Below are 22,649 nucleotides of genomic sequence, written 5' to 3' on the forward strand. Positions count from 1 at the left end.
TTGTCTCACAGACAGGGTGGCTTGTGGGGTCGAGTGAATACTCGCCACTCCCAAAACTGCCCACAGAGGGCCAGAAAGGTGGTGGCTGGTGTGTACAGGAGAATGACCAGGGAAGAGAGGCCCACGATGCCCAGCCTCCCTCTGGCCTGACTTACAAGTGCCAGCCAAACTTGATGTGTGCCCAATAACACTACAGAGAGGGCCTGTCTAGCTCACACTTATTATCCCAGCCTCTGAGGGTCAGGAGTCCCTGCCTGTCTTAAGTGCGTTCTCTGCTCAAGGCCCCACAGGGGATGCCATCGGATGTAAGCAGGGACTGTGTCTCATCTCCAGATAGAAGTATAAGAGCCACTGAAGTGGCCCTGATTGGTATGTCAGTTACCTGAGAGCTGTGTGAGCATAGAAAAAAATCTCATCTTTTTGTTCCCTGGAAGCCACTGGGTACTCTATCACATGGATTTACCTGCATAGCCAGCAAGGGATGGACTCCCAGACAGACGATGGCACAGTCTCGTGTCACTCAAGTGAGGCTGTGACATCCTTTATCTCGTGTGTTCTTTTAGAGACCACAAGACACGAGCCCTGCCCACAATCGAGGCAGGAGTACACGGAGGTACAAGTAGCAGGAATGGGTGCCACAGAGCCTATTAAAAGTTTGTTTGCCACCTCAAGGAGGGCCATGTCATAGTACAAGACCCCTACCATCTCCGAAGCCTGTCAAGATAGATCTCTTTTAGAATACACCAAGAAGTCTGGCACTGACACCAGTGGGTGAAACAGACCCATCCTGGCTGAGCCAATCTGGCAGCCTGAACTGGTATCTCCCCTGGAGTGTGTCTGAGAGTCATACAGGACCCACATATGCCCTCTTGGAGGGCAGAGCTAGGGTAGGGGACACAGTCTGCTCCTGAGTAAGATGCTGCCTGCAACTCTCAAACCAGCAGGAGGGCCTGGAGCACGGTGGGCACGGTGGGATGCCACAGGGAGCAGTCACAGCCGTGGCAGAGCTTGGCCTTGTCAACCCTGGTGCCTTTTGGGTCCTGAAGGGCCGTGTGAGCCACATGTAACCACACTTCCAGATCCTCACACAATCAGCAGGAAGGCAGGCTGGGTTTAGGGCACCTTCTGCACAGATGGAGGATGCTGATACCTGAGGTGTCCTTTAGGTGGGTGAGTTCAGGGCACAGATGAAGCGGCAAGTTTGGCCCCTGCCTGGTGTGATCATGTTAGCTCTCCCTCAGCACAGAAGGAAGGAGAGGGCAGAGAAAGGGTGGGGACTGTAGGACTATAGGAGAGAAGGACCCTGGACATTTATCTAGTACCCAGTTTTCTCCACACCCCAAACCATCCCTGAGCTCCAGCCCTCTATGACCCTTGGGACAGCAGTGGGGCAGGTAGGCCCGAGTCTTGGTCAGAAAAAAGAGATTGGGTGCGGAGCCTGGCTTCCAACTCAGAATCAGCCCAGCATCAAAGGTCGGGACTCGATGGTGTGGTCCCGAGGGCAGTGGCATTAGATGGCCCAGGAGAACCCCAAGATGCACAAAGGTCAGAACTCCATCCCAAACATGGCCCGGTGCCTTGCCTCAGCACACGGGATGAGAACTCTTACCAGGCTGCATCCAGTCCTTCTGGGTTGATGTCAAAAGCTCCAATACTGGTCTTCAGGACACCATCCACTGTTTCTGGGCAGGGTCCTGATCCCACTCCCATAATAGCCATGCAGCCCTGGCCTCATCCCAATTAGCCCCACCCCATCCTTCTCCTACAACCCCGTCCCCACGCAACAGTGAGCCACCATTCCAGCTCCTGACGAGGCTGGCCGGGCTCCTCGGTTGCTGTTCCTTCCCAGTCCTACCCAGCCCCAGTTCTGAAAGAAAACTTCCATTTATGAACATGGGGCTTAGCTGGAGAGATGGTATCCATGAAGTCCCTGGGGCTAAAGAGGTTCCCGCATGTCCTGAACACCCTCAGTGGGACACCTTGCTTGTGAGTCACTGTGCTGCTTTAAGGAGGGGTATCCTGGGGGTTCCCTAAAGGAAGTGGGAGACCATAGGGGCTGAACCTTCCTGATGCTGGAATTCTTGCCTGGGCAGGAGAGACCTGCAGGATCAGTCATGCACTTCCTTGGAGACTGGCAGAAAAATCAGGGTCCACACATAGTGAGAAAGTGACCCATAGGGACCGAAAATACGGCTTGTTAGGTAAAGGTTCTGTTATGGAAAAGTGGAGACCTGAGCTCAGGTCTCTTGCTCCCAGGGAAAAAGCCAAGTGCCTTGTCATTTTATCCTGGGGAGGCAGAAACAGGACCCCTGTTGCCTGACGGACAGCTAGTCTACCCAATCCAGCAAGCCCTGGGTCCAGAGGGAGACCCTGTGTGAAAATCTAAGGTGAAGGAAGATACCCGGTGCCAACCGTTGGCCACTGTGTGTGCATAGCACGTGCATCTGCATGTCATATAAATATGTACACCCACCACAGACAAGAGGGAGGGAGGGAGAGAGAACACAGAAATGCCCACTTTTGACCTGGATCGAGTCTGCAAGCCGGTGGCAGGGTTTTATTAGGGGTTGTGGCTGGGCAGCACCAACGTCACATCTGGAAGCGGCCCTAGCCATTCATCATAGGTAGGCCAGGGAGGAACAAACCGGGTTCTGGGTCACTTATGGGGGATTGCGTTCTTTCCATGTCGCTGTGTGCCTTCCTCTGCTTTAACGTCATCTTCATGTCAAAGCCGGAAGCTTCATTTGGAGTTCTGACGGAAGCTGTTTGCCAGATGACAGTCTCAGGCCCCAAGGGATGATGGTCTTTTGCTTTCTCAGCTTCTGAGCTTGGGTAGATGGAAGCCTGGTGGGTATCAGTGTCCACCTAGAGCTGTAAGGCAGAGTCAAAGGGATCAACCCTCAGCCCTACCAGACGCAGTCCTGGCTCGGGACTTGTCTGTCCAGGCCCATAGCATAGTGGGAACTCCAGTCGCGTTCAAAGACTTTCCTCAGCTGCTCCTGCACGGTGGTCCCGCCTGGCTGGGCACTAGGGGTCTTCTGGCTGACAATCAGGCCCACACCAGCAGTGCCGCTGAAGTAGTCTTCTGACCAGTTAGAGGTGCCTGGAGGAGGGGGAGGGGAAGACATTGATCTCTGGGTCTGTGTCCCCTGCAGTCCCGCCCACGCTGTGGCCCATGCTACAGGTTGAAGGACAGCCCAGAACACTGACCACTGTGCTCCCATCACAGCCCAGGCACAGAAGCCCCACACGAAGGTGCAATTGGTTCCTTACCAGCATTTTGGGCTCCAGTGCTCAGGATTCTACCTGGCAAGCTGGGCTAAGTGTCTGGCTGCCAAAACATTTGAGCCTATCTCTTCTGGAGCAAAAACTTCCCTGTCCAATCTATTTGCAGTGGGAGGCCTATGATTGGACAGGAAAAAGGGAGGCGGAGCTAAGGGTGGCAGAGGGTGGCAGATGGCTGCAGATGTGGACCTGCGTGGCAGGTTAGGAATATTGGGATAACCTTCTAAATTTTGTGGGCATCTTGCGATTTGAGTATTTGCTGATATATAAATCCATTGGTTAACTTTAAGCATTAAGAGTTTGGTTCCATTGGTTAACTTTAAGCATTTTTACCGGGTGCTGGGTATTATTGTGATATCTACCATGAGGATGGCGGTTACTGTCTGGGGTTAAGCTGAGCACCGTGGGGTTGGCGGCGTTGGCCCAGGGGCCATGCCTAGAGCCACGGAGGCCTCGGAGCTGGCGAGTGGAGTGGAGGCAGCAGCCACGCTGACGTCTCATGGCCGCCCCACCCCTCCACCCCCGGGCCTGCGCCACTGAGGCGGCCAGCCCATGCCAGATTCTAGTGTGGGAACACGGGAACACGGCGACTGAGCTGGGAGCCCGTCGGACGCCTCTTTTCTAATACCTCCTGCTACACTCTTGTCCAGCTCTCTGTCCTTCTGTGCATCTTGCTCCAGGCACTCACCTATGTAGGCCGTCTTGTCTGTGACCATGAACTTGCTGTGGTTCACACGGCTGAACGGGATGTTGGAGTGATTTCCCACAGGTACAATGAAGACTTTCTTCAGGGATTAGGAATGAGTTAGGGTGGGCAGGGTGGGAGAAGGAACTTCCTTCCCTCTCCCCTCCATCCCATAAGGTCGGTTTCTTACCACATCCACGGAGATGCCAGCCGAGGGGTTACTGAAGGCCTGCAGGGACCTCAGATAAGCAAACATGGTGGGGTCTGTGTTGAACCAGCAGCTGACCAGTAAGCGCACATGCACACCCTTATTGAAGGCCGCCGCCCGTAGCGCGTTGTCCAGCACGGGCCAGTACCTAGGAAGACAGGATCAGTGTTCTGCCTGAAACCAAGATGAGTAGGGCTCTCAGCTGCAGGGACACTGTGTCCAGGACTTGCCAATCAGGAGGGTGGACCTCACCCAGACCCACCTGGCAGGGTGAGTGAAGCGTGTGGTAGGGAAGTACTCCATCACCGAGACGTAGATGAACTGGCGAGCACCCTCCATCACTCCCAGCACTGCGTCCAGATCCCGGGTTCGGCCATGGGGGCAGAGGGAAGGTGGGGAGGCCTGCAGTGGGAGAAGCCTCTCTCAGAACACTACCACCCTTGAATTAGGCTTTTCCTAAGCTCATGACTCCATTGCTCCCTACCTAAAAAACCCCATATTGTGACCAAGACCATTCTCCAATGGCCAGAGGTCCTGAGGCCTGGGAAGGAGGCAGTGAAGCAGCCAGGCATCCTGGACTCCAGGAGAATGGCCTGTTTACAGGCTGTCTGGCTTGGGAAGTGGATCCACTCTCTCCAAATGAACTCTGCATATCTAGTGGGCTTTGCTCCATCTGCTGCAGTCTCCGCCGCAGACCAGTCTCTGGGCCAACCAAGGGATTTCCCTTGGTGGAAACGGAGCTGCTGAGATTGCCTGTCTTACCTCAGAGTAAAGAATAATCAATGATCTGGGTCTCCCTGCCCTTCCCTGAGCTCAGCCACAGCCTCTCGACCCTAAGCCCCCTCAACAGTCTGGGCCTCAGGTCTGCTACCTTCCAGCATATCTCTCTCTCTCTCACTGCTGGTGCCGGCCCAGGGTCTGCTCTAGCGTGGAGCCTGCCTCCTGCTGCAGGCCCAGAGCTCCTATGGGCTAGCCATCTTACCGAGAAGTAGGCTGTGGTGGGAACCCCATCAAAGAGACCCCGCAAGGGATGGAAGCGGTTGATGTGGGATGAGAGGTTCCGAGGCCAGGTTTTAGGGAGGACAGCTTGGGGGGTCCCCAGCACCCAGTAGGTCTGGAATGTCTTCTCAAGGTCTTGAGCCAGGTGGCTGCAGTTGTAGATGAGGGCACCAAGCTCTTTCACCTGTAGGGATCAGGGTCAGTAGACACAGAGAGAGCAAAGATCTCCTGGGGCTATGTGGAAACCACCAGGGACAGAAGGCAGGCCTGTTCAGAAGGCAGCCACTAGGCGCCATTAGCTCCAGGGTAGAAAATGCGTGAAGACACAAAGGAAATAAAACCATTGTTAAATTCTGCCGAGTGGTAACTCCTGATGCTCTATTTATATGTACTGTTTGCACTAACAGGTGCTTGTGTGTGTGTGTGTGTGTGTGTGTGTGTGTGTGTGTTTGTGAGACAGACAGAGAGAGAGAGAGAGAGAGAGAGAGAGAGAGAGAGAGAGAGAACAGCTAGGGGTGTGCTATGCTAATCATATATTATTCTCTTGACCCACAACTCACTTCAAAAAAGTCTCAGGCTGTGAAATCTATCGTTCCTCTGTGTGCATACGTGTGCATATTCCAGCAAGTGTGTTCACGTGTGCACAGGTACATGTGCACGTGTAGACGCCAGAAGACTCCTGCAGGTGTCACGCCTCAGGAGGTATCCATCTTGGTTTTTATTATTACTATTGTTTTAGTTTATGTGTGTGACTATGTTTTGCCTACATGTTTGTCCTTGTATGCCTGGTGTCTAGAAGAGGGCACTGGATCCCCTGGAACTAGAGTTATAGTTTGTTGTGTGTTGCCATGCAGCTGCAGGGACTCCAAGCTCAGTCTTCTGGAAGATCAGACACTACTCTTAACTGGTGAGCCATCTCTTCAGCTCCATCTTGGTTTTTTGAGCTCTCACTGGGACCTGGGACTTGCTGATTAGGATAGGCTGTCTGGGCAGGAAGCCCCAGGGGTCCTCCTCTCTGTATTTCCCCCAACACTGGGACTACACGTGTGTACTACCACACCCAGCTTTCTACGTGGATTCTAAGGATAAAACTCAGGTTCTTGTGCTTGCAAGGCAAACACGTCACCGATTGAGCTCTCTCCAACCCTGTGAGCTGTGGTGTTTCTGTGAGCCATGGCCTGTGCATCTACTCAAGTTCTCATATGCTGTCCCAGGGCCTGAGTGCAGGGCCATGTAGAACTGTAGGACTGGTGGGACCAACTCTGATTGATCCCTGCTATGCTGGGATGACAAAACTGGCATGTGACCCGAGGTTCGGCTTGCTAACTTCTCACAATACCAGTGCTCTCTTCAGAAACAGTGGCGCTTGGAGATGGCGAGGGGGAGAAGCTGCACCTGGGCCTCATCCCATCCCTGGACCTTGGGACCCACCTGAGCCAGGGACCGCCAGTCCATGTTGGCACTACCCATGTAGACGTGCTGCCCATCCACAACCCAGAATTTGGAGTGTAGGACACCCCCAGTAAGCTTTTTCATGGGAACGTGTCGTATCTGGGCACCTGTGGGTAGACAAACAGATGGATAGATAGATGGATGGATGGGCAGACAGATGGAGGGTGGGCTCTATAGTGCTGGCTTCAGGACCATCTAATAGATCTGTTTGCATTTTTATTTTACCCTCAGAATGACCCCACTGATCAAGGCTGTTGCAGGTGAGGAAACCAAGGTACAGGCTTCCCCGAGGCCCCTCTAGACAGACCAGACCATAACCTTGATGATGCTTGTGCCTATTGCCTCCCCCTCCCAACCCAAGGCGTTCTCTAATGTCTTCCTACTCAGCCCTGAGCTCAAGTCCTCCAGGGTCCTGGAGAAACTTTTCCATCCAGCCCAGCAATCCTGCTAGTCTTTCGCTTTATCCCCTGGTGCCAGACCGCAGCACAGCAGAGCCCAGCATGCAGACACCCACCGTGGGCAGCCAAGACCTGGAGGTCAGTGGATGTCTTGGCTAATGTTGGGCTGTGGGTGGCCACCACCACGGAGATGTTCCTGAGAAGGAGCTCTTGAAACTTCTGTAGAAGGGCCTCTCCCTGCAAAGCCAGGCTACCATGAGAAACTGCTGCAGGCTGGCCCTTTGCCCACAGCCCAGAGTAGGCCAAGTCTTTGCTCATGACTAGAAGTCAAACAAATGACACCATGCAGACACTACCCCCAGTCCCTTTGTCCCTGTCCCAAGAGCCACCCAAGGAGCCTGGGTTTGCTCCAACCCAGCCCCAGCCTGGAGCTGAGCCCTGGGCCTGGCTGAGCTCTGAACAGATAGCGACCCGACTTGCTGAGTCCTTGGCATCCGGAAAGAGACCAGTGCTCCATAGTCAGAAAGCAAAAACAAGGACCAACCTGCCGAGAAGACGAGTCATTGACTCCAATGTCCAGTCCAGTGAGGGACCAGTAGTATGAGGCGATGTGGACACTCTCCTGAGCAGTGTCAAGAAGCTGCATCCAAGCCTGGGCCAGGGGCTGGGCAGTGGGGCTGCCAGCTGCAAATGGCAAGTCCTCGGGGACACTTTCCACAAGGATGAGCCTAGGGACAGAACCCGAAGCGGACCAAGCTGTATCTGTAGGAGCCACCGGCCAGCCATTTGCTCTATTCCTGCCACCCAGTCAGAGGGAGGGACCCAAGGGTGGCTCCAGGGCCTGAACCCAGGCCAAAGGGACAGAAAGAGAACAGTGAAGTAGGAAGATTTAGCCTGAGCCCCACCAAAGCTGAAGTATGGTGATATTCAGGAGACTATACCATGAGGGACCTGGGGAATGGGGCACGCTCAGCCTAGAGGGGCCACAAGGAGTTCTCTTGGGAGGAATCCAGGCTCTATCCCTGGGACAATCATAGCTTTACTGTGAGCTATGACACCCACCTAGTTCAGTGACCCAGTGAGGCAGCACCCCGCCCAGACACATACTCCACAACCCCATGAGAATCCCTGGTGTTCACTCACTGACAGGAGTTACTCTGCTGTCCAGTGGCTCCTTTCAGGGTCTCCCAGGACCAGGAGGGCACTTCCTCAGGGAGCGTCTGATGACTGGTGAAAGAAGTAGGCCCTTGCCACAGGAACAAGATGAGAGTCACAGAGCTGAGTCCCAGTAGAGCCAGCATCCCCAGTGCCTGCAGGAGGAGACATTCCAACAGCCTTCCTAGCAGCCAAAACAGCCCTCCCTATACTATAACAGATACTATCCAGGCTCTTAGGGATGGATTAGGGGTAAGCTGGAAGGGATGAGGGATACACTGAGCAAGGCCTGGGTGGTGTAGGTGGTAAATAGTTCTCTCCATGCAACAATCTAGGTAGCCTTTCTCTGACACACACACACACACACACACACACACACACACACACTCCACACTGCAGGGCTAGTTTTATACTCTCTAATCAAAATTAACTTCCCAGGACCTAATCTTTGGGAAATTAAGAAAGTTTGAATGTGGTTCTGATTAGAAATTGGGCTCCAACTTGTTTTCAGAGAGCTGAGTCCCCAGCCAGCCCTTCCTTAGGATCTTCCGTTTTACCATGCTAAATCCGTTGTGTGGATCATGGGGTGATGTGGAGCGAGGCCAGTCAGGGACCTCCACTGATGTCTGGAGAGGTATCAGCATCTGTACAGAACAGTCTGTGTCACCAGCTACCCCAGCTCCATGGCGTCACCTCCTTAGGCAGAGTCACTCTCCAGTTTCAGACATGGCCTCCCGTTGAACCCATGCAGGCTAAGCCCACACCTTTCCTAGGGCTGTGTGCTGCTTGTACCCTCTGGCTCCCTCGGTATCCCCTGATGCGAGTGTCTTGAGTATGTGAGTCTCGGTTCCTTGTTCCAACCACAAGTGAAACCAGGCCTGAAAGTGCAGTTTCTGCTTGGGCCGCCTCATCCATCCTTCCTTATTAGCTATGAGCAGCTGCTCCCCTTCCCCAGCTGTCCCCCCCCACCCCCCGAGTTTGGCCCCAGGGTAGGCAGTTGGCTGCAAAGTGGGACGCGGCCAAAGGGCTAAGGAGAGCTACATCTGGAACCCTGCACTGGTGCCAAGGCTGGGGACCGCAAGGGAGGATGCAGCTGGTTGGGATGGAGAACTCACCGTGTTCCCTCAGAGGGGTCACTCTACAAAGAGCCAGGCTAAGGCCCTGTGCACCCCAAATGGGTCACCCAGCCCCTGGCACAGACACTCGAAAGAAGCTGACCCCTCCCTCCATCCCAGCATGGATGCTGTTTGGAGCCTGAGGCACCGTATGATTCTAGGTGGCTGGTTGTGGAATCCTGGGGGCTTCTTCAGCTCTGTGGGTCAGGCTATCACTCCAAGAGCAGTGGGACCAATCCCACTGTCCTCTAGGAGTTGTCTTCGACAGCTGCCTGCAGACATGTGGCTAGCCTCAGCACAGGGAGTGGATTACAGGAGCCGGGCCTGGAGCTGTGTCTGCCCTTAGCGGCCAGTGTTACAGGGAAGTAGGGCCTAGAAACCACAGTGAGACTATGAAAAGGGGGGTGGGGGCTGTGGAGACAGAGTCACCCGCAGAGGCCCAGCAACCTCTTACCAGAGTCCCTTGAAGAAAGGAGTGAGGAGGTCACTTCCACCCAGAGCACTCATGCTCCTGGATATATCTCCCACCCTGAGCCACAGCAGGCTGCTCAGGTGACCAGGGCAGCTTCGGGAGCCTAGCTCCTGGCTCTGACCAATCTTTATCATGTCCAGTGGTGCACAGACATGAGGTTCTGGGTCAGGGTTACCAGTCTGGGCTGTCCCTCAAAGAGCTGCTGGCCTACTTCTCCCAGCTGCTCTGAGAGAAGTGTTTCCATCCCCTAAAATAGTTGAATTGACAGAAAGGCAAGAATGCAGTAGCTGTAATCTAGGATTTCCAAGGGCCACAGACTTCTGACCTCCTTGTGACCACTGGGAACTACTCTGAGGTCAGGGGAGGAGAACCATTGGAGGGCGGCTCTAAGCAGCTGCAGACCTGTCCCATCCTTGGTCCCTGTGGGTCTTTCGAATCCTTGGGGTGGGAACTGTCTGTCTAGAGAGACACACTCCCTGGTACTGGCATCTCAGGAGTGGGGTGAGCTGAGGGATGGGCTTTTGAGCCTCCTAAGACTCAAGGATCTGGGGTTCCTGCCCCATGGGCGAAGTTGTGGGCCTCAGGTATGGGACGGGACATGGCTGCCCAGTGGCTGGAGACTTTGATATCCAATGATCCTGCATCCACAGGGCAAGTAAGGAGTGGTCATCTGCCAGCTAATCTGGGTGGTTTGCAGGATCTAGGGTGCTGGGAGGATGGGGCTGAGGGGGATAAACAGACAGCCCTCCTGAGGCCCTCTGTCTGGCTCTAGCCTGGCTAACACTTACCTCTGGGTGCCCTTTCTTCTTATCCATCTTGGCTCCAGCCACTGTCTGCAGGCTTTGCCTAGGCAGGCACTGCCTCTTCTGGCTGCTTCCCCTTCCATTCACTTCCTCTTTGTTCTAAGCACCCCACCCCCACCTCAGGACTGAGTGGGCCTCTAGAGGGTGGAGCTGAGAACTTTCACCTCTGGAGAAAAATCTACCCTGCCCGCTCCTAGAGAGGGTCCCTCACTCAGAAACCAAATGTGGGAGCTAAGTTTGACTGCAAGCAGCAGAGACTCAAGCAGGGGAGGCTCAAACGGTGGCTTAACTGTCCTCCAGGGGCTCGTGTATACAAGGCTGGTGGGGTTATTGAAATTGCACCATGAGCTAATTGACAAATTGGACAATGACTGTCATGATGGGAGGAGGTGGGGGCTGTGGAAGATGGAGCCTACTTGGAGGATGTAGGTTTCTGGGGCAGGACTTTGCTGGCCACACCTTATGCCTGGGTTTTTTCATCTCTCTCTGCTTCCTGTCTGTCACAGGGCAAGCTGCTTCCCTCTGCCTTACTGCTGCCACTATGCCTGCTGTCACTCAAGGTCCCCGGCAACGGCAACGGCTGACCATGGGTTGAAACCTCTGAAGCTGGGAGCCAAAATAAGTCCTTCATTCTTTAAATGGTTTATTTCAGGTCTGCGTCATAGTGGAGAAGAACTGACTGACCCACCACCCATAACCTACAACCAGTTTCTGGAGAAGTTATCAGTGACACAGTCATGGGAAGTCCCTGCCTTCAAGCCCTGGAATACAAACCTCACAGCCCTAAAAGGGCTTCCAAAACTCAGCCATCGCCTCCACATCCCTAGCACAGAATGAGGCATCCCCAGAAGAGTTCTGGAGATTGAAAAAGGAACTTCCATCTACCTATGACCTACAACTCCATCTATGCTTGGTCACAGGGTCATACCTAGCTGCAAGGGAAGCTGGTATAAGGTAGCCATGACTCACCCTGCTGAGGAATTCAGGTGAGGCTGTCCCCTGACCTGTCCACAATAGTAGGCTGGCTAGTGGCTCCTTGCAGGGTGTCTCCCCTCATATTCCAAAAAGGACCTTCTGAAGACCAAACCTTGCTGCCTTTAGATCAGGGTCTTGGGAACAGTCCCAACTTTGAGGTCCAGGTTGACCTCTCTCCTCCTTGGTAGGCAGTAGGCCTCAGTTTAGGGATCGGACTTCAGAGTGTCCTCAGGGGAAGGATGCCAACCAACCTCACAGGGTAGGAAGCATTCCTGAGGGGCAGGGCCTGACTTCAGTGACCCGTGTCCAGAATGGTAGGCCAGAAAGTGAGCAGAAGAGTCCATCCTTCACTTCCTGTGGGATAATGCCCTAACTTGGCTCTGGGGTTTCTGTGGGTTATCCACCAGAGAAGACAACTCACAAATGGGTCTGAGCCAATAGAAAGTCTTTATTAGCCAGCCAGCAACTACACTGCGTGTTCAGAATCTCAGTGTAGCCCCAAGCCTTTCTCGGGGTGAGCTTTCAAGCACAAAAATCATGTCCTAGGTTGATATACTTTAGTTAACAAGAAGAGTTAGCTAGAAATAGAACTACAGAAGCCAAAAATCAAGGTTAGTACATTTGTAGATTTTCCCAGAACTATGCATTTTGATAGAGTAGGTCTTTGTTTTAATTTTGGTGGTACTGTCTACATACTGAGTTTTACAGCCTGAGTGGAACTTCCATCATGGAGTCAGTTATGCTAAGGTCTCAGGGCCTACTAATGTCTTGGGCCTTATCATAGGGTTGGCTGTCCTTTCTAGAACACAGAAGGTAGCTTTTTCAAGTCAAGTCACTGTATGCCTGAATATCACTGTGCTCCAGGTACATACATACCTTGAGGGAAGGGTCTTTGGGGACTTTGAATAGGTGGCAGGAGGGGACAGCATCCTCTTTTACTGGTCAGTGGAACAGGGTCTTCCTCCTGCCTGAGAGCAGGGCAGGGAACTTGAACATCCCTGATGCTCTCAACAAATACTTTTCAGGTGTAGGAGGGCAAGCCCTGCAGCTTCAAGGAAACCCAAGACCATCTGCCACAACTCCACTCCCCTGCTGCAGCAGAGGCCGGGACTGGACATGGTGTACAGCATCACCTTGGGATGGATTTGTCATTTGAGTCTCCATTGTAGGACTGTAGCTAGGGGTGTCCATATTACTATGCCTCAGATAACCAGACTGGCTTTGATCACGGGAGCCTGAAGGAGACAAACATGTCCGTGAGAACCAAAGTGAGATCCACTTGGCCTCACTCCTCCCTACACCCTGAGGCACTCAGCAGACTTCAGGATCTAAACAACAGTCAGGATGCTGAACGGTTCTTGGGGTTTGTGGAACAAAGTGGTTACTTTTAGATAATAAAGACTCCTCTGGATTACAAGCACACGCATGCATGTGCACATGCATGCACTCATGTGCACACACGCACTTTCACAGGATGGACAATGCTATAGGTTGATTTACACCAGTGTCACACAGACATGTGAGCCATGTGTTGGCCCCTGATGGAGGCTGTGAAATCACTGGGTGAGAGGAAGCTTCCTGCTCCCTGGTTATCTCAGGACCATTGTTTCGTGCATTCTCTTCTCAACGGACATGTCTTTGTTCACTGGCCTCTAACACCTGTGTTGAGCTTTATTTCCTACGCTTTTCCTTGTTGCTTAAAATAAGAAACAGAAGGTGGGGGTCTTTGTTGTTTTGTTGATGGCAGCGTCTCACATAGCCCAGGTTGACTGCAAAACTGCCTATGTAGCTGAAAATCACCTTGAACTTCTGATCCTCCTGCCTCCACCTCCAGAGTGCGACAATAATATGCACCATCACAGCTGTTCTGCAAACGCTAGGCAAGAAGTCTACAGAGCCAGCCTTTTTAGCCACACCCCTAGCCTCCTTAGCCACACTCCCAGACTCCAAGCCACAACCCTAGCCTCCTTAGCCACACCCCAGCCTCCTTAGCCACACCCCTAGCCTGCTTAGCCACATCCCTAGCCTCCTTAGCCACACCCCAGCCTCCTTAGCCACACCCCTAGCCTCCTTAGCCACACCCCAGCCTCCTTAGCCACACCCCAGCCTCCTTAGCCACACCCCTAGCCTCCTTAGCCACACCCCACTCTCCTCAGCCACACCCCCAGACTCCTAGCCACACACCCCAGACTCCGGGCCACATCCTTAGCCTCCTTAGCCACACCCCAGCCTCCTTAGTCACACCCCTAGCCTCCTTAGCCACACCCCTAGCCTCCTTAGCCACACCCACTCTCCTCAGCCACACCCTCAGACTCCGAGTCACACCCCCAGCCTCCTTAATGCCTTTGTTTCTTTTTTGTTGTTGAAATCAATGAAATTTTTTAACACTTTCTTTATCTTATATGTCCAGTGGTTTGGGCATTATATAGTATTTTTGTTTTAAAATGAACAGTTTTCATTTTTTTATAAAAAAGGTTTGGGATGTTTGTTTTGGTGTTGGGGGTTGTAAAAAAATATTTTATTATGACTTTTTCCTTTATCAACATTAGAACAGATCAAAGTCTTAAACTCTGATGTCAGAAACACATGGTTGTATCACACAAAATAGTTCACTCTGGTGTCTATGTGGTAATAGTGATAAAGCATGCACTTAGGACACAGAACAGCACTGACCGTCTGAGCCTGACCTCCACCATCACCACCTTCTCTCTCTTTCTGAGGTGATGTCTACTCTTATGTTAGACACTCTGTACATACAGGCACCCATGCAGATTCTGGTGTGATGCCTCAGACACGCAGGTCTACTGTGTCTTTTTGAAACAGGGTCTCTGGAAGGCCTGGGCCTCTTTCATTACTCTAGGCTAGCTAACTAGTGAGGCCCAAGGATCCTGTCTATGTCACCCAGCCCTGGGATTACAAGTACACGCCACTGAACTGGCTTTTTATGCAGGCTCTGTGTTGATTTCAGGTCCCCATGCTTGTGCGGCAAGCATTTTAGGAAACAAGCTATTTCCCCAAACCCCATGTTAGACATCTTTTGTCACTGTGACCAAATATTTGAGAAAGTAGTTTAGGAGAGGAGAAATTCTGTTGTTGGTTTAGTTCCTGGTTTCCAAGGTTCCAATCCACAGTCACTGGCTGTATCTCTGAGTCTGTGGTGAGACAGACACCATGGCAGAGGTGGAACAACAGGAATACCGCTCACCTCATGCAGCCAGGAGGGGGCTGGTAACACACATCCGTCAAATGCAACCAGTGACCTCCTCCTCCTCCAAACAAGTTATACCTTCTAGTAGCCTGCTCAGTATACACTTACCAGTGGATTCGGTCACTGATGAAGTTAACATTCCTGTGATTCATCCCCCACTAGGCTAAGCCTTCAACTTAGGAGCCTTTGGGGGTCTGTCTTAGGGTTTTACTACTGTGAACAGACACCATGACCAAAGCAACTCTTATAAGGACAACATTTAATTGGGGCTGGCTTACAGGTCTAGAGATTCAGTCCATTATCATCAAGGTGGGAGCATGGAGTCATCCAGGCAGGCATGGTGCAGGAGGAGCTGAGAGTTCTACATCTTCATCTGAAGGCTGTTAACGGAAGACTTACTTCCAACCAGCTAGGATGAGGGTCTTATAGCCCACACCCACAGTGACACACCTACTCTAACAGGGTCACACCTTCTAGTAGTGCCACTCCCTGGGCCAAGCATATACGAACCATCACAGGGACACTTCATATGTAAATCACTAGACCCGTTCCTTGCCCCTAAAGGCTCATGGCCACCTCACAGTACAGAATGTATTTACTCTATCCCCAAGAGTCTCCTATAATCTTTTGTACAAGTGTTTTGCCTGTGTGTACACCACATGTCAGTGATCTTAGAGGCCAGAAGAAGCCATCAGATTCCCTTGGAACTGGAGTTAACAGACAACTGTGAGCCTCTACGTAGGTACCGGGAACCGAGCTCCACTTCTCTGGAACAGCAGTGAATGTTCTGAGCTGCTGAGCCATCTCTTCAACTCAAGTACCCATTGTAGCTGGTCTGCATGGAACTCTGTGGGGTCTTTTTCCTACCGTTTATTCCCTGGTTTCACCCTCTATCATTAGATAGGAGAGAAAGAAGAATAGAATAGAATAGAATAGAATAGAATAGAATAGAATAGAATAGAATAGAATAGAATAGAATAGAATAGAAGAGAGAGAGAGAGAGAGAGAGAGAGAGAGAGAGAGAGAGGTGAATCTAATTTCTTTCTTCTTGTTTCTTCTTTGAGAATGACTACTAACAAACTGTAACCCCCGCTCCCCCAGTGACCACCAGTCACCAACAATGCTTATTGGGGCTCTAGCACTTTTATACCCTCTGAAAAATTCCCAGAATTCCTGGGCACCATGGCTCCTGAATAATGACTCAGAGGCTATATTTTATTTATGAATAAATGCCTAGGCCAAGTTAGGCTTCTTCCCCAACTAGCTTCTGATACTAACCTGTTTATACTATTCTATGTCTGCCACATGGCTGGTTACTTATCCTCCGTTTCACATGTCCAGTTTCCTCTGAGTCTGGGTGGGGCATTTTCCTGCGCCCGACTCTTTCCCAGAGTTCCCTCTCCACCCCCTGCGCCCGCTGGATATCCCACCCTCTATTCCACCCTTTCCTATAGGCTACAGGCTTCTATTGACAGGTAATGCTTCCACACAGTACACAAGAGATTATAACTACATCTCTTCACTTAGTCCAATAAAAGTCTCTTTCTCTAACATCAATAAACTATATATAAGGCAATTATGAAAACTACATGCATTTGGCAATGTTGGATAAAGTGCTTTATTATCTAACCAATCTCGATGAGTCCAAAGTTCTGTACCTAAATCACGTTCTACCATGACTTGCATTACCAACCTTAAAACATCTTCTTAGACCTTAAATCGTTTTCTTAAATCCTCAGCAATTTAAGCTTAATCGTGAGACTATAACTATCTAGTCTTCGACCCCATCAGAGACCCGAGAAGGATAAATATTACCTGAGCAAACAGGAAGTGCAGAGCAAGCAGCTTGCAAAACTGTAGACATGAGAGAGCCCGCTGGCCGCCTGGCCAGTGCCCCGAGGTTCTTCTGTGCCGATGCAGATCGTCTTCAGCCGTCTGGCCCAGAATATCTGACAACTTTTTCTGTGAAGCAGGAATACTGAAGGACTTGCCTACCTGGCAAAGCTTGGTAGCCGGCTTCTTCTGTGCCCTGTGTGTTCACAGTTTGAACAGCATGCTGTCTGCCATTGAGGCAAGGGCAGGCTTTTGCCCAGGGGCAGCTTGCCACATTTAAAGCAAACTCCCTATAGGGGTTTCTCAATGCCCATCATCATCTTTGAAGTAGAATGGGGGTACTGCCAGGAGCTGACACGTCTCACAGTCATGAAAAGCTTTTTTAAAATAAAACATTTTAAAATGCTGTATTCTGTAGATCTCTGAGGTTTTTGAAGACCATCTACCTATGGGATATCTGAATTGCTTGTCTCTACTATCTGCTTAACTTTGAAAACATCTATAGGAAGCTAAATAGAGCTTATTTCTATAATTAGTTAAACTAGTATCTAACACGACCAATAAGTTCAATTGACTGTTAACTTGCATTTCTTACTTATCACAAACGATTTGCAATAGCAGATTTTTGTTGTTGTTATTGTTTTGTTTTGTTGTTTTTGTTTTTCCGAGACAGGGTTTCTCTGTGTAGCCCTGGCTGTCCTGGAACTCACTCTGTAGACCAGGCTGGCCTCAAACTCAGAAATCCGCCTGCCTCTGCCTCCCAAGTGCTGGGATTAAAGGCGTGTGCCACCACTGCCCAGCTTATAGCAGCCTTCAAAAGGACTTGCGTTTTTAAATGAGTTGTAGTAGGTACAATATCTTAAGCAAGAGTTGAAACATATATACAGTATGTAGTAACAAGATATAATTTTAAATCTGTGTTAATATAGGTCCATACCAAATATAAAATATTTGGCTTGCTAATGCTTTCAATTTAGAAGTAGATTCAACAATCTACCCTTATCATTCCTACATCCGCCCTGCCCCCCTTTCATCCCATCTGATCCACCATTGCTTTAGCATTAGACAGGAGAAAAGGAAGGCTAGAGAAAAGAACAAGAAAGAGAAATTCCTGAATCTAAACCTCCCTCGTTTCCTCCATGACCAAGACGATTAACAATTCACCCACCAGATGACCAAAAAAACCATCCACCCTGCTCTTTGGGAACAGTGTGGCGTTCTCCTAAAATGGCTTCCTGCTGTGTGGAGCACTGTTTTCTTTTGGGGGCCAATGAAATGTGGGATATTGACCACTGTTAAGAAAGCTGGCTGCCCATTTGCAGTTCAGTCTCTATGCGTTGTGAAAGGAAGGGGCTTAAATGAAGTCCCGGCTGGAGTAGTCTGTGACGATGGACAATCTAGCTAGCCATTTTGAAAATGTCCCAGATTTTTGAGTAAACAGCACTGAGGCAGTCTGAGGTAGGGTCAGGCAGGATGGTGGAATAAATATCTCAGCATCTCAGCATCCTCTGCAGCATCTTCAAGATGAATCTTGTCAGGGCCATTTAAACTTCATTGGTGTCTGTAAACAGATACACTTCCATAGGTAATATACATTTCTGCATTAACACATGTATGGAATGTGCAGTGTGCACAGCTCAGGCTAGTTTGGATTGTATAACCAAACTATAATACAAATTTTCATCCATGCCATTTGAAAGGATGGTATGATAAGTCCAGAGGACTCTGCGGCCAACACGATTTATTGGCCATGCTTAGTTGAAGTCCTGGCTGGAGACATGTTCATGCTCCAGCCAGTCTCCGTGTCGTTCCCATGTAGCGGGATCAGCACATACTCTGCTTGCTTTGTTGGTCTTCTTGGTTTCTTTCTTCCTCTCTTAAGTCAGCAGAATCTTCATTGGGGGGGAGGGGGAGGCTCTCCAGTCAAATCTGATGTTTATTAATTTGGACAGAATCCATAGCTTTTCTTCTCCTTTTGAAACAAAGACAAAACCTCTTCCCCAATGCAACACATTTCCTTTGCTCCCTTCTGAGGTTCAGACATCCCTAATATACACAGTCTGGTTTAGTTCAGCAGTTTTTTTTTTTTCAATAATCAAATGTCACTCCACAGCTGTTGTTTTTTGTTCATTAGCATTTAAAATAACTAAAGCTGATAAAGTGCTGTGTGATCTATCTCTGGGGGTCTTTGTTACCCCTTTCTGTTCATTAACCATCTCTTTTATAGTATAGTTAGGGTCTCCAAGATGGCACCATGGAGAAGGCAGCTTCTGAGTCTGAGCGGCCTCGGCTCCCAAGAGAGGGTTAGCTTGTCAGCTAGACTGCTACATGGTGCATGAAATCTACAGCAGGAGAATGCCCAGGACTAGTGTATGAGCTGGAGCAGGCGCTGGAAGCCCAGTACAAGTACATTGTGATAGAGCCCATCCGAATTGGAGACAAGATGGCACGCTGGATCATCGTAGGCAATTGCCTGTCCAAGCTGGCAGTGTTAGCGGGTACTGCCAGCCTCTTTCCCCATTGGCACTGCCCCTGGATCACTTCGACTACATCTCCCTGCCCACTGGCGTGCTGAGCCTGGACTGCTGTGCCCTCTAGAGGATCTCCTGGCAGTGTGACCCTTGCCACAAGTACCAGCTGGAGTATGATGCCTATAAACTGTCCCACCTGCCTCTGTACACGCTCACCTCCTTCACACCAGTGGTGCTGGTTCTGGAAGACGACCTGCACAGGAAAAGACTGCACAGCACACTAGTCCTGGCTGCCCTGGTGTACGCTGGGTGACTACAGCAGAGTGGGATGAGAAGCAGAAGCACAGGGCCCACAGGATTCAGATCCCTAGAGCAACACTGGGTTTTCTCTGTGAAGCACCAGCACATGGGCAAATGCTTGCTTTAATACTTGGGTTTTTTTTTTTTTTTTTTTTTAAGCAAAAAAATAACAAATCATGAGTGTGCTAGGGGTTTATTCAGCTCGTTACACTAAGCTATCTATTTCCATAGCCCAGGAGTAGGCCCCACTGGAAGTCTGGCTGGGCAATGCCACATGGATGGGAGCCGAGGCTGTTTTCTGTGGTATGAACTTGCTGTGGTGTGTCTTAAGTATACGTTTAACTAAACCATTCGGAAGCCCACCAGAGGCTACCCACCATTAAAATTATGAGAATTTCAAATAAAACAAAGCATGATTAGATCTCCCTTCAGCTGCTTATCCTGTAAGATTGTGAGCTGTGCCAGTGACATATTTTATGCCACAGTGTCTAGAATATTGCTGTATTCTAATGGATACATATATTGAAGCACCATCCACCACCACCCACTACCCCTCTCCCCCGCAAAGGCATCTTCAAGGTAGCCACCATCTCTAATGAATGTGAAATCCATTCCTTTCAGAACTCAAGGCAGAAGCCCCCTGGAATTCCGAACACTTAACAATTGTATGATAGATTAGCACATATATGTATTTTAATTGTTCAAAATCTACAAAATGAAACACATGAGCTGTATCACTGCTCTAAGAGCTGTGTCACTACTCTAAGGCGACATCCCTAAACAGACTCTGGAGTCTTAACTCAGTATATTGCATCTCTATGGGTGGCCATGCTAATTTTTCAAGCCTTGGTGGATTTTTCTCATCTGGACAAGCCATTCCCACTGCCACTGTAGGTTCTGGGTCATCTGAGGACTCCTTATTCTGATTTAAAGAATCCTCTAATTTTTGTTCTATTGTCTCTGTTCTAGCGTTTAATCTTTTCAGTCTTCTCTAGGTCTGTTCTATTCTGATCTCACTTAAAGGGGATATATAAAACTGTAATCATTACTGAACATATAATTATTTTTATGTTGACAGAGCAAAGCCATATGAGGTCTAAACACCCCCTTCTAAAGTATTTCCCACTTTTTTACATGGAAAATATTTCCTCTTTTACTCTCTCTCCTTCCTTTAGTTCTTTCTCTCTCATTCCATTGAAAACTTTTGCTCTCCCTCCTTTCTAGGAGACTCCTTTAAAAAAAAAAAACACCTAAACTTTCTATGGCTGTCTGTGTTCATTTATTTTCTTTAGCCTCTATGCGGCTTTTAAAACATTTTTACCTATTTTCCTTTTTCCTTCAGAGACTTCATCTTCTATGTGCTTCATTTCTCTATTATTGCCTTCTAAACTTAGTATCTTTTTCTGTATTTAATTTTCTCTAAATTTGTTTTCATCCCTGGTGCCTTATTCTTTTTAGTGTATTTAATTCTCTTTAAGGATTTTATTTTACTAGTCTCAAACTATTTACAGCTATCTACGGTGTTTCATACCCAGTCTTTCCCCCTTTTTAGCATTTAAACATTATTTCAAACATTTTTTTTTTTACCTGATCAGGAGTTTACCTATGCTCAGACTTCTTATGTCCGTGTCAGTCAGAGCTGGTGCTGTGCCCGGCCCCACCCCTTCCTGTTCAGTTTACAGAGAAGAGGCGTTTCTGCCTTCCACATGTTTGTAGTTGGCATCAGAGGTACCAGCTAGGAGCAGTGTCTCAGCAAATGCCCAACCCCTCCCCTGTGGCCTGCCACCTCTTTCTGTGGGCTGAATTCAGCTACTCTGTGTCCTCCCTAAGGGTTCTGTATGTCCCAGCCACAGGCAGAAGCACAGCCTCCCCCAGGTCAAGGTTCGGTCTAGCCTGTAACACACACTCTCTTCTAACTCTTCTCCTGAATCATGCTGCACTCGGGGAAAGACAGCAGCTACCGTGCCCCAAGAATCAGGTAGAAAAGCTGCTTTTCTATTCCCCAGGTTTGTGTGTAGTGTGTGTGTGTTAAATAGCCTTCTGTACTGCCTCTCCGTGGTTTCCCAGTCCCTGGCTAGGAAACCATCTTTCACCTTGGCAGGTGATGCTTCCACACACTACTCAGAGGTACCATGGCCACCAAGTACACCAAGGGCCATGTCCTGTGTGTCATGAGCTCTCTCTTCTCTACACGGTGATGACACCAACAGTTCCAGGCCTGGAGCAGTCTCAAGGGACACGCAGCCTCCACCCTGCTTAGTGTTTGTTCCCTTAGCAGCCTGCCGTTTCTCCCACAAGTGCAGCTCAGGGCTTGCTCTCTCCCACGTTCTTAACTGTTTGGATCTGCAAAGGAAAGCTGCTTAGTCCTTCCTACTGTGGTGACCTGTCTCTGCTCAGCAGCAGTGCCATGTTTGGAGTAACTGCCCTCTCATGCAGTAGAGGGCAGCTGTCAGCTCGTGTGTCTCCTCAAGGGGATCACAGTCCTGCTTTGCCTGTTGTCTCCTATCTGAAAGCTGTTGGTTTTTACATTTTTTTTTTTTTGCAGTTGAAGGTGAGAGAATGATTTATCCCATCACCCCATGGCTGCTTGTTATGGTTTAGAATCTGGAATGTTCCCTCACAGGCTCAGCACTTAGCTCCTTGGACCCCAGAAGGTAAGACTGTGGAAGCTCAGGAGGTAGGGCCTGGTGGCAGAAGCGGAACAGCAGGGGCCTCTGGAGGTGATAGCTCAGGCCCACCTCTGGTCTGCTCTCTGTTTTCTGAGCTGTAATGAAGCGAGGAACTGGGGCTGGAGAGGCGGCTCAATGGTTTGGAGCACTGGCTGCTCTTGCAGAGGACCAGGTTTGGTTTGCAGAACTCACACAGCGGATAACATCTGTAAATCCAGTTCCAGATGACCCACTGGCCTCTACTCTCCACTGGCACTAGGCGAGCACGGAGTGCATATGAAACTGCAGACAGACCACTAATGCACATAATGTAAGCAAAGACAAGCATCTGCCTGCTGCTCCTCGCTTTGGGTGCCACCTGGTGGCAACATCTGAATTCAATGGTTTGTTTGTTTGTTTTGATTTTGTTTGTTTGTTTTTTTTTTTTAAACACCAGCTCACTATGTAGCCCTGGCTGGCCTCAGACACAGATATTCCTGCCTCCCAAGTTCTTGGATCAAAGGCACATGCCACTACACCTGCTGCCTTTAGTGTCTTGAGCCCACAGAGACTCCTTGTGTCGAGGAGACGTTCACCCAGCAGCATCCACAAAGAAGAGGGCCAAGGCGGCAGACACTGGTG

At 50.0% G+C, this 22,649-nt stretch overlaps 1 protein-coding gene and 1 pseudogene across 2 annotated transcripts; one reads left to right on the top strand and one right to left on the bottom strand.

Moving 5' to 3' along the window:
* Positions 1-2,530: 2,530 nt before the first annotated feature.
* Pld4 (phospholipase D family member 4) lies at positions 2,531-10,651 on the bottom strand. Of its 2 annotated transcripts, none has more exons than XM_076920996.1 (11): positions 10,558-10,651; positions 8,740-8,826; positions 8,171-8,337; positions 7,572-7,755; positions 7,144-7,264; positions 6,609-6,736; positions 5,161-5,361; positions 4,441-4,580; positions 4,161-4,326; positions 3,974-4,070; positions 2,531-3,103 (listed from the first exon to the last, which is right to left on the bottom strand). In XM_076920996.1, the coding sequence occupies exons 1-11, from the start codon at positions 10,582-10,584 to the stop codon at positions 2,907-2,909; spliced, it is 1,515 nt and encodes a 504-aa protein (XP_076777111.1). In that variant the 5' UTR covers positions 10,585-10,651; the 3' UTR covers positions 2,531-2,906. The 2 variants fall into 2 exon arrangements, with proteins under 2 accessions (XP_076777111.1, XP_076777110.1); XM_076920995.1 differs by lacking the exon at positions 10,558-10,651 and adding an exon at positions 8,947-9,125 and having other exon boundaries at positions 2,764-3,103.
* Positions 10,652-18,834: 8,183 nt separating this feature from the next.
* On the top strand, positions 18,835-19,479 carry LOC143436608 (transmembrane protein 11, mitochondrial pseudogene; annotated as a pseudogene).
* The last annotated feature ends 3,170 nt before the right edge of the window (positions 19,480-22,649 follow it).

Source organism: Arvicanthis niloticus, chromosome 23 (genome assembly GCF_011762505.2).
Source record: "Arvicanthis niloticus isolate mArvNil1 chromosome 23, mArvNil1.pat.X, whole genome shotgun sequence".
NCBI lineage: Eukaryota > Metazoa > Chordata > Mammalia > Rodentia > Muridae > Arvicanthis > Arvicanthis niloticus.